The following is a 14358-nucleotide window of genomic DNA, read 5'->3' on the forward strand; positions in this document are numbered from 1 at the left end:
CCTCTTTTGAAACAGGTCGAGGCACGGCAGGGTCCTGAGTGTAGGGACTTTGATGCATGGAGAGACAGGGCAGGCGGGAGGTGACGGGAGGGACTGAGGGTGGTGGAGGCTTGGGCATCGGCCAGGGGAGCCCCCCAGTCAAGGCCTGACAACACCCCTCGAGGCGGTCAGCCCACCCACAGCCGTGCCGCAGGTCCTGGGTGCACACGTGTGCGTTCTGCCTGCCCCGCCATCTCGGGAGGGGGCAGCCCCCACCTCCAGAGGGAGACCCCACTGCTTTCGGCTCTCCCCTCCCACCCCAGCCCCCCCATCTGACTGCAGGGAATATTTCTTTTCCGGAAAACGTGACAAAGCCTCTGCCACCTCATCCCCACGTCTGGTTTCCACTGTTGGGAGGGCACCAGGGTGGGTGCCACGGTGCTGGCCCGCAGCCCAGACTCCCTCGCTCCCTTCCAAGACTAAGTTGGGAGATGACTGGGATTATTCATCTCATGTTCCATAGTTAGTGAAATACACCTTCTATAAGCGAATGGCGGGTTGGGAGGAAGGGAAGTCGTGTTATCAGCACCCCACTTGCTCACCCCCAGCCCCTGGCTGGCAGAGCCGGGAGCGGAGGATGGGGAGGGGTCCCTGACATCAAGCACCACCCCCCAGGCTACCATTCAGCTAGGTACCAGGCAGGCGACAACCCAGCGGATTGGAAGAAGAGGCTCAGCCGTTTTACAGATGAGAAAACAGAGGCTGTGAGGCAGCTCACCGCGGCCGCGCGGGGCCGAGCCTGAGCACCGCTTCCACTGGCGGGGTCCCCCCAGAATAACGTCCATCCCGATAAGGCCGGGTGGCCCGGGAGCCCAGGGGAGGCCGGGGGGAGGAGCCGCCAGCGTGAGGCCCGAGCGCCCGCACCGGGTCCCCGGGGAACCTCCCGCTGCCTCGTCCATCAGGACTGCAGTTGGCGCTGCAACCCGGAATCTAATTTCACCCCTAATGAACTGCTCTGCCTCCAGGACCTGGTGCCACTGCCAGTCTCTGGGGGGCAGGAAGCCCGGACTCCTGACGGCTGCCCCGGGCGCAAACCAGACGCGAGGAATCGCTCTGAGATCCCGCCACGGCCGGAGGGAGCGGGAGGCCGTGTGCAGACCCTACCCTGGACACGAGGCCCGCCCACAGGCAGCCCAGCCAGGCCCACTGCAGTCCCGGCAGGCCCTGTCTGAGCCTGCTGACGGGAGAATGGAAGGTTCTCGGAAGCACCCACCCGAGCCTGGGCCGTAGGGGGTGAAGCAGGCGGGCACTCAGGACCCCCGTACGCGGCAAGTAAGTGCTCAGTAAACGCCTCAGACCTTACAGGCCCCAACCCAGGAAGTCCCAGATCCTGGGAAGGTCCGACTCCGGCCTTGGCATTTGAGGCCTCCCTTGAATTAAATTAAATTGAATAATTGCACATTCTGTGGATTTCACCTCAATTAAAGAAAAAAAGAGAAACAGGCCAGGTTGTCAGGGACTGAAGCAGAGGGTAAAGCCCATCCGCCCATCTGTGCCCAGGCAAGCCCTCCCCACCTGGGCCTCAGCTCCCCTCTGCGTCAGCACAGATGTGGGTGGGAGAGCCCACCCCTCTGCCCACACTGCTCCCCGCACCCCCTGCCGGCAGGGGACCTGACCCCATCCTTCAAGGAAGGACACTGCTCTGAGGCCTCCTGGGGGGCAAGGAGGGCCCCAGCCTCCCCTTGGGACGCCTTAGCATGCACAGGTGGGGAGCAGGCAACCACTGGCTGGGTGATTTCCTGAGCTGTGGGGCGGGGGTCCCCCTCCAGGTGTGTTTTCTTCCATGGTCCACACTGAGCTCTTCTGTCCTTGTAAGTCCTGGTCTCCCCCGGCCCCGGCTCACTCTGGGGGTCCCCGTCCTGGGGTGCGTCCCCCAGGCCTGCCACACACACCCCCAGCGCAGCCACCTTTGGGGTTCCTCGAGTGCCGGGCTCTGTCCAGGGAGCTGGCTTGACGAAACAGTCACCATGGCTGACTCCGGCCCTGCGGGTCCCATAGCCCCACCACATGGAAGCCTGCGCAGGAGCGGGGTGAGGAGGGGAGGGGTCCCCCGAGGGAGGCACTGCTGTGGACAGGCCTCTGAGGTCAGGACCCAGGGCAAATACCATCTTCCGGGGGAGAGGTGCTCCTCCCCCCACGAGGGGTCAGTTTGGACCACCCCCGGCATCTGACATCCCCTTCGTGAGCACAGGACCCCATGCAGGCGCTCAGGGTACCCCCACACCAGGGACCCTCACAGACCCGCCTCCCCAGGTCGACAGCACGGCCAGGCCTGCTCCCCCGGACTCTTCCTGAACACCCTCCAAGCGGCTCTCGGGCTGGCCCACTCCCCCCGTGCCCCACGGCTCATAGCTCAGTGGTCTCCTAAAAACACTCCTGGTGTTCTGCCGGCCTCCATTTGCACACCTCCAGCGACAGCGACGGAGGGCTCAGCCATGGGCAGGACCTCGTTTTAACAAGCCCCCTCCTGGACCAGCCCTGGTCCTGACCCCGGGGGGCCACCAGGCATGTGCTTGCCTGGGGTCCTTCTCCAGGCCAGAGGCGCTGTCTGCTCCCCAGCCATAAGCCACCGAGGGCGTAGGGTGAGGGTTCAGTGACAGGGCCACCTCATTCTCCCCCGACCCCAGGGGCACCAGCAGCCCTGACGACAGAGACAAAGCCCAGCACTCGTCCAGCAGAGACTTGTCTGATTCCACGGGAAAATCCCCACCACACACGGTTAGCACGGAGGAGGATGACAGAGCCTGAATCCGATCTCCTTTAAGAAACGCAGAGACAGGCACAGATGCTCGGAAGTAAGTCGGGAAAGACAAACGCTCCTCCTCAGGTTTTCTGCATCTTCTCCGTTTCCTACGGTGGACGTGTGTAACTTTCATAGTCAGAAAAGATAAGGGACCATAACCAGGTGTTTCTCTAAGAGGCTGCCAGCCCCTCTCGCTCAGACCATGCAGTGCTGTCTGCCCACCGCCTGGCCTGGAACACTGGATTTCCGTCCACACGATATTAATTCAGCTCTCGGCTAATCACACCACACAAATCGGAGAGGACCGTCTTGGAGAACATTAACCAAGGAGGAAAGAGCTCTGTGAGCACAAAAGGCCAAATCGGGAGACGGAAGCAAGTGGTCCAGACGAGGGGTGGCTGGGCGCCTGCCCCAAGAGCCCCTTCCCCAGGCCAGCCAGTGGTGGGCAAATTTCCCCACTTTCCATGGTCCTGCACGGAGCTCACTTGGAGAGACGGCCGTGGGCTCGTGATCAGGACCGTGGCCAGCGCCCTGCACGCCAGTCCTGCATCGGCTCACCCGGGTCACCCCCGCCAGAGGCTGAGCTCCAAATGCTCTCACTTCCTGTTCCTTCGGGTGAAAGTCGGAACCCCGGGTCGGGCCCTGCCCTCCTGCTGGAGGGCCCGTCCCGGTGCTGCCACCACATCCCACATCAAGGCTTGGTCTCTGGGGAGAACAGACTTATAAACGCCAGTGGACCAGCCAGGCCCTGCTCAGAGCCCTGCTCCCAGGAACAGAAATAGATCAGCAGGTGCTCACCCAGGCTCCTCCCGCTTCCACATCCCACTGCCCCCCCCGCCCCCGCTTCCTCCCACAAAGCCTGGAATCCCAGGAGGAACTGGCTTTTTCCTCAGACAAACCCTTCAAATATTTTTTTCCAAGCCTAAATGTAAAAGCAAACCCAAAAGTTCTAAGCTCTCTAGTCAGGTCAAGACTGAGGCCCCAGGGAAGGAAGGGGCGGACCAGACAGGACCTGGAGGAGGGAGGGGCCTGGGTGGGGGCACACGCAGCAGACAGCCAGGAACAACCTGGGAGCTGAGACCTGTCACCACAACAGACGATTAAGGGATCTCTGGAGACGCTGTTTCCAATGACTCTGAGTAGGACTTTCTGGAACAAACGCGGTTCTGTACATTTACAGAATTATTCCAGGGCCCTTCCCTGGTGGCGCAGTGGCTGGGACTCCGCGCTCCCAATGCAGGGGGCCCGGGTTCGGTCCCTGGCCAGGGAACTAGATCCCACATGCACGCTGCAACTAGGAGTTCGCAACTAAGGAGCCCACGTGCTGCGACTAAGACCCAGCACAACCAAATAAATAAATAAATAAATATTTTTTAAAAATTATGCCGGGTAATCTGAAAAAATTAAAGACCTAATTTTACTCAAGCTGGGTAGCTGGCAGAGCCTAAGGACGCTCAGCTCTGAGTACATCCTGGAGACGAAGGTCAGACTCAGGGCTGGCGGCTGGAACACACCCACCCTCACGTCTCAACCAAGCGGAGCCAACACGGCCTCTGCAAGGAGCTGCCGGAAAAGGCCTGCCCGCTCCAGCGTGCCCTCCCTTTGGCCGATCCCAGCTGCTGGGCAGTGGGACCAAGGCTCTGGGCAGCTGGTGGCCGAGAAGAAGCGAGAGCCCCCTCGTGGGCGGGCACCCGCCCCAGACCAGGGGTCTCCCCACTGTCCTTGGGGCTGCTGGAGAAGGCACAGCCCTCACCCAGCCTCTGCCGGCCTCGAGCGCTGCTGGCCCCGCTCACCAGCGCGCACTTGGGTCCGTTACTCAGCCCGGCTCTCCTGCGCCCCGCCCCGCAGCGTCATGACACCTGGTAGAAGTCCTGCCGCTGTCCCTGTTCTCCCCTCGGCAGGAACCATCCTGCCCGTTCCCCGGGGAACCCCCTTTGCATGACGGAACCCTCACTTGCCGAACCCAGGCCTTCGCAGTAGGGAACTCTGGGGCCTGCATCCCCCGGGGCTCTGGCTGGGCTGTGGATGAAGTCACCCAAACGCACTAGGGCAAACTGAGGAATGTGGGCCCTGCAGCCCCCACTGGGAGGCACGCAGGCCCCAGAGCTGCCCACCCAGGGGCTCCAAGACCCAGGCATCCCCAGCCCTGCTTCCTCCTGGATGAATTAAAAGCTTGGTGCAGCCCAGCTTCAAACAACAAAGACCAGCCCTCTTCCTAACTCCAGACCGTTAGCAAAACAGCCCCTGGACCACCTCCCTCCAACTCTGGCCATGGCTGTCTTAATTCACACGAGGCACAGACAGGCTTTAGAAATAGTCCTCTCTCTGCCCTGACCCCCTCCTGCACGCACCCACCTCACCAAGAGGGGTTTTGGGGGTTCACCGCCGCCCCACCAGCTGCCAGGGGAGCAAGCTGAGAGCGGTCATCGGGCCACGGCCGCCTGCAGAAAAGTGGAAGGAGGGCCTGGGGGGCCGGGGGCAGCTTCGTCAAACCCTCCCCTCAGCATGGAAGGCAGAGTCCCTGGGGGACCACCTCGGGGCTGCACGCCCCTCTTCTTTCCACCAAGCGGGCCCGGGCTGGCTGGCCGGGTGCCCCACAGCTGGGAGGGAACGGCGTGGCACAGGTGAGACCCGTTGCCCGACGCCGCAGAGCTGTCGGCAGACCGCTGTTGGAAAGCGCAGCGGGCACCAGCCTTCAGAAGGGAGTGGCCGTGCCAGAAGGAGCCTCCCATGCTCCGGGGCAGCGCCCTCTGGAGGTGGGCTCAGCCTGGCGGCCCACGTGACGCTAAGTCACCACACGACAGCTTAGGAGGGGGTGCAGCTCAGCAGGACGCAGCCCATGCGGAAACCCGAGGTCCCCTTTACGGTCTGGGGGTCCATTGGTACAACCCGCTCGCAATGGTCCTTTCCAAGCCAAAACCGTTCTGGCCTCCATGCTTGGAGGTCCAGGGTGCTGGGACCCTTCAGCCGTGGAAGGAAGACTTCTCCCAATACCCGGGCAGCTGTAGAACAGTGAGGTCCTTTAGGAAAACGGCCAGTCCTCCTGGACAAGCGCAGCTTCAGACGGGGGCCCCGTGTCTAATCACGCGGCCACGTTCACAGCAGCCCCAAACGCCTCCATCCAGGCCCAGCCACTGGCCGATGGGACTGAGAACGTACCCGGGCCGCGCAGAGGGCGGACGGCCCAGGGTGCTGTCCCGGACGCGCCAACCTCCCTCCGCCTGGTCTTCCTCCTTGCTGAGTGACAAACAACGCGGCCAGGACCCCATGAATGTCACACGCTCCGAGCACTGTGCTGAGTGATTCACAGGAGACAAGCACAGAACTGTGTCCCCACGTCCCAGAGGAGGGGACACAGGGCCCTCAGGCCAGGAGCGGCAGCGCAGGCCGGATCCCCGCCAGGCCCACCCGGAGCCCACGGTCCCCACGGCTCGCCACCCTCTGCCCACACGCGCCCTCTGAACCATCACCGGTTATAACCTCACACCACACCTGACGGGGGCGTGGGGGTGACGAGGTGACGTCTGTGACTGAGGCACGTACCCGGCGATTTCCACGCAGGGAAGATCCTCCATTTACACTCGAGAACGTTTCAAATGACCCGCCTACGAGGTAAGCCAGGCAGCACGGTTTATAATGAGGCTATCGGACACAGGCCAATGTCTCTCACAAGCCTTGCCTCAGGAAGGGGCAGAAGCCTCCAGCCCAGGGCCCACCCAGCATCGTGAGCCCCAGGCCTGGCCCCCAGCCCCACCCCTCCCGTCCACCGCAAGGAGAGGAACGGCAGGCCCGGAATGCCCGCAGCACGTCCCTGCCCGTCCTTGCGAACGGAGGCTCGGCCCTCCGCGGGGTCCCCCACCGCCACCCTGGCCCTCAGCACCTTCCATGAAAGGCCCCAGAGAACTCTCGGTCCTCTGGACCCTGTTCCTTCTCCGGGGCATTCAGAACGCAGCTTCCGGGGGTGGGGGCAGCCTGGTGGGCTCACCAGGACGGACTCAGGACACCTTGTGAGCAATGCCCAGGAGCAGACGCCGGGCCTCATCGCGGGCAAGCAAGAGCGCAGAGATTAACACAGCCTAGGATTCATTTACTGACGCAAACGAGTCGGGAAGAACCCCCCCCTCCCCAGACACTCTCTCCACCACCAGACTCGGGCTTCGCTCTTGGAAACAATCCCGTCTCTTCACAATCATTCCGGGTTTAGGTGTTTTCAGAGGCGGTGCCCACGTCGAAGACCCCGCCGAGTCTCCGTAGAGACTAGTTTCAATGTCTGACTTGCACTGGTTTCTAACAAAACAGAGATTTTTCTTTGTTCTGATCTGTGAAACTGTCAAGAACGGAGCTTCCTATGGACCCCATTACCTTGAGGACACAGACCGTTTGCGGGGATTCACGACAGTGTAATTAGACACCGTGATTAAGAAACACTTCATTGTCTTATTGTGGGTGAGAAATCCTACAAGGAGGCCTGAGGTCTCCAGACAGCCGGCCGGGACGGTCTGCTGAGCCCTGGTTTCCCTGGAAACCACAACCCTCCTACCATTTTCACCTTTGGGGAAATTTCCATAAGATTCTCCAACTCTTCAATCAATAGACATTTCCTCCCCAGGATTGCAGCGAGGTCTGGGAGCTGAAAGAAGCTGAGAATACAGCCATTCAGACCCCAGTCTCCTCTCAGAAGCAGACACCCTGGCCACTTGCTCTGGGCACCCCCATGCCCCCCAAATGCAGTCACACCGAGGAAAAGAGAGGCCAGCACGTGGGCCCACACTTGCCCACCCGAGGGCGGACAGGTGAGAGGGGGCAGCGGGCGGCCTGCATGTGACCAAATGTGGAACCCCACTTGGGCTATCCGAGGCCACGCAGGGGACTGCAGCAGGGCCCTGAGGCCCCAGGCCCCCATCCCGCTGCCCCCAGCCACAGGCCCCGAAACGTCGGAGGCCCCCCGAGACCCACCTGGACGCCATCCGAGGACGGAGAGGGCTCGTTGGACCAGCCCGAGAGAAGGCAGCTCACAAAAGTGAGCCGCTCAGGCGAGCCCCGGCCTCCAGGGGCCAGTCCCTGCCCTGCAGTCACCAGCATTTTCCATCCCGCCTATTTCAAACACAGTCTCACCTGGCAACTCCAAGTGGCTTTTGGATGTTGGAAAAGTCAACCGATCTGCACCCCAAGCTCCCATCACTGGGCAGAGACCCCTTCCGTCCGGCGTGAGTGGGGCAACTCAGGAAGTCGACCATCTCAGCCTCGGTTTCCTCACCAGTGAAAATGGGGCCACGAAGTGAGAAACCCCTGAGACCCGCAGACAGCGGGCCGGCCCAGAAGACGTGCGGTTCCCCTTCCCTCCTAACTTGAGCCTCGGGGAGATCCCCCCACCCCCCCCCCACCACGATGGAGCAGCTGCCGCTCCCACCCGAGAGGGGAGGGGGCAGCGCGCCCAACCCAGGCTCTCAGAGGACCCCCGAGGGCTTGCCTGAAGCAGATGAGTAGCCCCTGGGGCCCCACTGGCCTGGACACACATCCCTGAAGTGGTTTGGGGCCTTTTCTGTGGCTCACACCCCCTCTGAGAAGCTCATGAAAACTCTAGACCGTAGCTAGAAAATCCTCTCATGTAAAGACTCCCTGCTCTAGGGGTGCACAGGCCCTCGGAGCCCCGAGACCTGCCTAGGGGTGTGAAGGGCAGGCAATGGGGAGCTGAGATGCACCCCTTCCCCACCCCACACGGCCCAGCTCCTCGCAACAGGGCCCCCACTCACTGCAGACGACACCAGCCTGCCCGCCCAGAATCCCAGCCAGATCTGGGTGAGGAGTCATGCGGGGCGGGGACCTGCCCAAGCGGGGACTGCTCTCTCTCTCTCCAGCCGGCGCAGAGGAATGGACCCTGCAAGGGCCTCGGGGCTGGGAGGGCTGGCCCGGGCGGGCTCCCCTCAGCCTGGTCCGGGATCCCCCCTGACTCAGGGAAGCCTCCCGCCCCCAGCAGTGCTCGTGGAGCCGCTAACAGGCAGAAGCAGTGATGGCGATGGCTCCAGGCCCAGAGGCACGTCCGTGAAGACAGCCCCTTCCGCAAAGGGCGGGGGGCACCTGGCCTGGTGCCCACCAAGCCCGGGGGCCAGAGGGCGGCCGCCTCCCTCCCCACCTCTGACAACCGGAGGGCTCAGCACACCTCCGCCTTCCAGAAGCCAGGCTTTGGTGGCAAAAGGCAGAGGAAGGTGGCCCAGGAGGGCAGCACTGCCCCAGCCCTGGGACTACTCCCTGCCCCCATCGGCACCCCCCCAGGCCCAGCTCAGGAGGGGCTTGAGCTGGTTTAATCAACAAACCAAACAGACGAGGGCCAGTCCCTGCTGGGGGGCGGGGGGTGCACAGGGGAGGCCGCACCACTGGGGACCAGCATGGGGGCAGTGAAGGCCTCCTGAGTCCAGTGGGCTGGGCCCCAAGGATGGGCTGGGCCTGGGGACAGCTAGTGAATGCAGGCCCGGGGACCCGGGGTGGGACAGAGATGTCGCCGTTCAGGAGCACCCCCGGGCAGCGCCGGGAGAGTGGAGACCCCACGCGGTAGCCTCCACAGTGCCCTGGGGGCAGGGGCAGCTGTGCCCCATTCACCGCCCCTGGACCCGCACACACTGCAGGCCCACCTGTCCTGACTCGGGCACTCCCGCGGGGCGGGCAACGCAGACCCACACCCGAGAGCAGCTGCCTGGCCCCAGTCCCCACGCTCTGCTCCCAGGTCTGGAGGCTGCAGCAGCTTCTAGGACGCAGGACGCACAGAGGGGCCGGCCACTTCAGGCCTGGGCAGGGAGAGGCCACACAGAGGGGACCCCGGGAAGTGCTGCCAGCGGGGACCTTCGTGCCCAAAGCACAGCAAACCCTCCAGCAGCCGCACCACAGGTCAGACAGGAGTGGGGGCACCGCTGGGCTGTGCCCACACACCAGAGGTCACCTCAGGCCAGGACCTGGCTGACCAGAGCTGGCCCCCGCCCGGCAGGGAGAGGAGGCACGGGGCTCTTCCAAGGAGGAAGAGCACACCTGGGCATGTCTGCCCCGGGAAGAGCCAGGTCACCTCCCTGGGGCAGGCGGGGGCTGACACAGTGCCAGGGGAGCCTCTGCCTCTTGGGACTCCCGGGGTGGCTCAGCGCTGGGGCTGGGGACAGTGGCCAGGAGGCCTCCAGGGCTGTGGTGACCCCCGGGACACCTACCCCTCCGGCAGCTTGGCGTTTCCTCCCAGGGTCTTCTCCCCCACCCACAGAGGGTCCGTCCAGAGCACACGCTCACAGGTCACAGACACACTCACGGGCACACCCCCCCTCATCCCAGGTGGGCACTTGGTCGGAGATGGTTTCCCAGAATCCACCCCTCACTCCCATCCCCAAATGCCTCTTTCTCACAAAATGGCCGAGTCCCGGGCCCAGTCTTGCTGGGATGGGAGAGAGCGCCTGTAGGCTCAGAGGCCGTGCTCGCCACCAGCACGGGCGCGCGCGCACACACACACACGCCACACGCTTGAACACCCGTGTGCACACAATGCCGGCCTGTGGCCACCAGGCCTGCCTCAGGAGCCAGGAGTTCCCTGAACAATGGGCCCAGGGACACCGACAGCCCTCCCGGGGCAGGGCTGGCGGCCCCAGGATGGTGGTACCCCTCTTCCTGGGGGTCCGCTCTGCAGTAAAGGGGTCTGGAGCCCAGAATGCGCACAGGGGCGTCAGGCCTGCACCTGCTCCTCCAGCTAGCAGCTGCAGAGGGGCTCAGGGCTGTGCTGGGTGGAGGGGCGGGTGGGGCGACGAAGGCCAGGCCAGGGGTGGGTGCAGGCACCACGGGGCAGGACAGCCAACTAACTGCCCTCAGCCTACGGCTGGGGGAGGAGAGTAATGATGGGACCCCTCCGCCATTTCAGCACCCCAGAAGCTCACCCTAGAAGGAGAGTGAGCGGCTTGGGGGGATGGGGAAGGGTTGGCCAGCCCCTCCCCCCATTTCCCCTTCTTTGAGGGAACCCATCTAGAGGGGGCCCTCTAGGAGTCCAGATCCAGTGACAGGACGGGCAGCGCCGCCCTCCCTCCCTGGTCGGCCCTTTGTTCAGTGCAGTGGCCGTGGGGAGGGGCCTCTCAGGGCTGAGGAGGGGAGGCTGGGGCGCTGCACATCTCCCCATCCTGCGGGGGAGGTACTGATGCAACCCAACCAGGCCGCTGGAGGGCGCGGGAGGGGGACAGGCGCCCCCACCCCGACCCCAGAACTCCTTCCAACCAGATGTCTCCAAAATCGCTCTCCAGCCTCTGCCCTTCGCTTGAACCGAGGGACCCCAGGCACACGGTGTGACCGACGCGGGCGCTCGGACACACACGGAGGCCCTCGTAGCCCGCAGCTGCGCGCCCACGGGCCGCCAGCGGCCGATCGCCCGGGTGCGTCGCGACCCGCGCCCGCCGCCCGGGTGGGCACTCACACGTAGGCGTGGTAGATGAAAGCCCAGCCGCGCGGCCGCTCCAACACGTTGTAGAGGAAATTCTGCAGCTTGCGGTAGAAGGCGTTGCGCTTGGGGGGCTTCCCGGCGCCCGCGCCGCCCGCGCGCGGCTTACTCAGGATGCTGCCGCGCTTGGGGGCCTCGGAGCCGGCGATGAGCAGCGCGCCGTCTCGGGTGGAGTCGGGCGCGCCGGGGTCCAGCCCCACGAAGCCCACCTTGAGCTTCTTCTCCCCGCTCGGGCCAGGGTACACGCCGCCGTTGCGAGACTTCTGCACCATGGTGCCGGGCGGCGCCCGGGCGGGCGCGGGCTCAGCGGGGGCGGCGCGCGGGGGGCGGCGCGGGCCCGAGCCCAGTTCCCCGGCCCGGGAGCCGCATGGCCGAGGCGGAGGCGGCGGCGGCGGCGGCGGCGGCGGCGGCGGCTCCGCGCTCCTGCCGGGCCCGGGCCGCGCGCGGGGACGCTGCGGCCCCCTCGCTCCGCGCGCGCCTGGGCGCCTGGCCCGCGGCCGCGCCGGCTCCGCCCGCCGCCTCGCCCCGCCCCCCCCCTCCGTTAACTCCTGCGCCGCCGCCCCGGCCGCGGGAGGGAAGGGGAGGGGAGGAGGGGGAGGGAAGGGGAGGGGAGGAGGGGGAAGAAAGAGGAGGGAGGATCGGGCAGCGCCACCCCGCCGACCTCTTCCCGCTCCTCCGGCCACGTGTGCCCTGACGAGGGAATCCGGCCCCCTGGTCCCCTCTGGGGTGGGCAGGACCAGGCAAGCACACGCCTGAGCAGAGACCCCAGCTCTCCCTGGGATCCCCAGGCGGTGCGGTGCCAGGGCCTGGCCCCAGCTGAATTCTTACCTTGGAGCGGGGGAGGCCAGGCTCTCTGTTAGAAGGCCCAGCCCCCCGGGACCTTATGCTCCTGGCCTCTAGATGGACCAGGCATGAGGACGCTTTAGACCCCAGGCCCTTGGCTGTGCAGGGAGGCCTCTGTGGAGACTTCCTTCCTAAGAGGTAGCCTGAACTGGGCCTTGGAGAGGACGTCCCGGGAGGGAGACAGCTGGGGAAAGGTGGGGGTTTGCAGAGGCTTCCCGGCAGGAAGAGGAGCAAGGAGGGTCAGGAAGCTCAGACCTGAGAGCCACCCCGGGGAGCCTTGAAGTCCCCCAAGGGGCCTGGGATGTGTTCTGCAGACCCCAAAGAGGTCTGAGGCAGGGGCAGGGGGTTGGAGAGTGGGCCCCAGGGCAAGACCTAGGCCTCAGGCCAGTGGGGACACTGGTGCCACAGTCCAGGACAAAGGAGGGCAGGCTCTGGACACAGATGGCAGGATGTCCCCTTGGCGGGGAGTGGGCAGAACTGGCCTCCCCTAGCCATGGGTGTCCTGGGTGGTCACTCTGGAACCTGCTGCTGGAAGACCAAAGGGCTCATTCCTCAGCCCCTGAGGGGTCCCTGCACACTCGATGCTGTCAGCTCCTCACCATGCCTCCCCCCGGACCCGCCATCTGCACACCTAGGATGGTGTTGGCTTCAGGGGCCCCTCCTGACTACACCCAGACCCCTCCCACGTTCACCCGGCATCGTGGGATCTACCAAGCGAAAGGCCCTGTTTAGTAGCTGGTGCTGCCCTCACCGGTAACTCGGCTGCTAACGCAGGACCCCTGGCGCCGGGTCAGCTGTGTTGTTTGCCTTTTGGGTTCCAAAGGCACTGGCCTGGTTTTGTTTTTTTTCAGTTGGGCAGAAAACATAATGGACAATGCAGGCACAGGGCTAAGTCATCTAGAATGTTGGGGAGACTGCAGCGCATGCCACACCCACACCTGTGCACGCAGGTGCATCCCAGGGGCCACATTCCTGACCCCCACCTCCCTGCCTCCATGCCTGGTCACTAGCTACAATCACATGCGTTAGGTGGGTTCTCCCCCGCTGAGTCCAGGCTGAGAGAGGAGAAGGAGGGCCTGGATTACGAAAGGGAAGAAGGGACCACTGCATCCCGCGCGCACTGGGTCTGCACGGGGATGGCGTCTGGGGGACACTCATGCTCAGTCCTCAGAAACTGGGCGAAACACCTGTGACTCAGACGTGCAGACTCCACGAGGGCTGGGCCACCCCCTCCTGCTGAGGGGAGGCCTCCCAGACCCTGGGGTGCCACCTGGGCTGGGCATGGTCCCTCCCTGGGGGAGCCCCTCCCCAGAGTCGTATGGGAGAGCAACGTGAGCCCATTGTTAGTGTGGTCCACCGAGGATGAAGGTGTCACCTTTGCAGGGGCATTGAGACAGCAGCGAGGTTTGGGCTCGGCGTTCCAGGACACTGAGCGGGAAGAAAGGAGGGTACGTCCCTGAGGTCCGAGGGGCTCCTGGCTGCCTTCGTGATCTCCTGGGGGAGGCGGTGCTGAGAGGGAGCCCCCACTGGGCTGGAAGGGGACTGGGCTCGGTTGCAGGCATCCCCCACCTCCCCGAGCCCCTGCTCGCTTGTCTACAGTGGTGTTGGCACCAAGAGCTTCACCGCATCTCTTGGAGGTTCTGGAAGGCGAACACCGCATCAAGGTTGGAAAACCTCTGCTTCCTCTGTTTAGGGTGTCCTTTCCGTGATCACTTGTGTTTTCAGTTTTGTGTCTTGCACACCATGGGCTGTGCACTGTCGTCTGCAGTCTGGTCACCAGTGCCCCCACCCCTGCCACCTAGGCAACAGTCAGTCGGAGTGAAGCACATGCAGGGGACAGGAATTCCAGTTATTTAAAAATAGATGGGAAAGGGGCTTCCCTGGTGGCGCAGTGGTTGAGAATCTGCCTGCCAATGCAGGGGACACGGGTTCGAGCCCTGGTCTGGGAAGATCCCACATGCCACGGAGCAGCTGGGCCCGTGAGCCACAATTACTGAGCCTGCGCGTCTGGAGCCTGTGCTCCGCAATAAGAGAGGCCGCGATGGTGAGAGGCCCGCGCACCGCGATGAAGAGTGGTCCCCACTTGCCACAACTAGAGAAAGCCCTCGCACAGAAACGAAGACCCAACACAGCCATAAATAAATAAATAAATATTAAAAAAAAATTTCCCAAAAAAAAAAAAATAGATGGGAAAAGCTTTTTCATCTTTGCCAAGACTGCTCTGACGGGATCCAGAGAAGGGGAGTGGAAAAATTCGGATGCACTCAATGCCCAGCCCCAG

General features: G+C 63.9%; 1 protein-coding gene across 6 annotated transcripts in view; it reads right to left on the bottom strand.

Annotated features, from left to right (window-relative positions):
- The window catches only part of KCNQ2 (potassium voltage-gated channel subfamily Q member 2), a 48030-nt gene extending 36524 nt beyond the window's left edge, over nt 1–11506 (bottom strand). For all 6 annotated transcript variants that reach the window (XM_057530096.1, XM_057530095.1, XM_057530094.1 and 3 more), the window contains exon 1: nt 11211–11506. In XM_057530096.1, coding sequence (XP_057386079.1) covers nt 11211–11506 — 296 coding nt within the window. The remainder of the gene's footprint in view (nt 1–11210) is intronic.
- Nucleotides 11507–14358: the final 2852 nt, after the last annotated feature.

This window comes from Balaenoptera acutorostrata, chromosome 15, assembly GCF_949987535.1.
Source record: "Balaenoptera acutorostrata chromosome 15, mBalAcu1.1, whole genome shotgun sequence".
NCBI classification, from domain to species: domain Eukaryota; kingdom Metazoa; phylum Chordata; class Mammalia; order Artiodactyla; family Balaenopteridae; genus Balaenoptera; species Balaenoptera acutorostrata.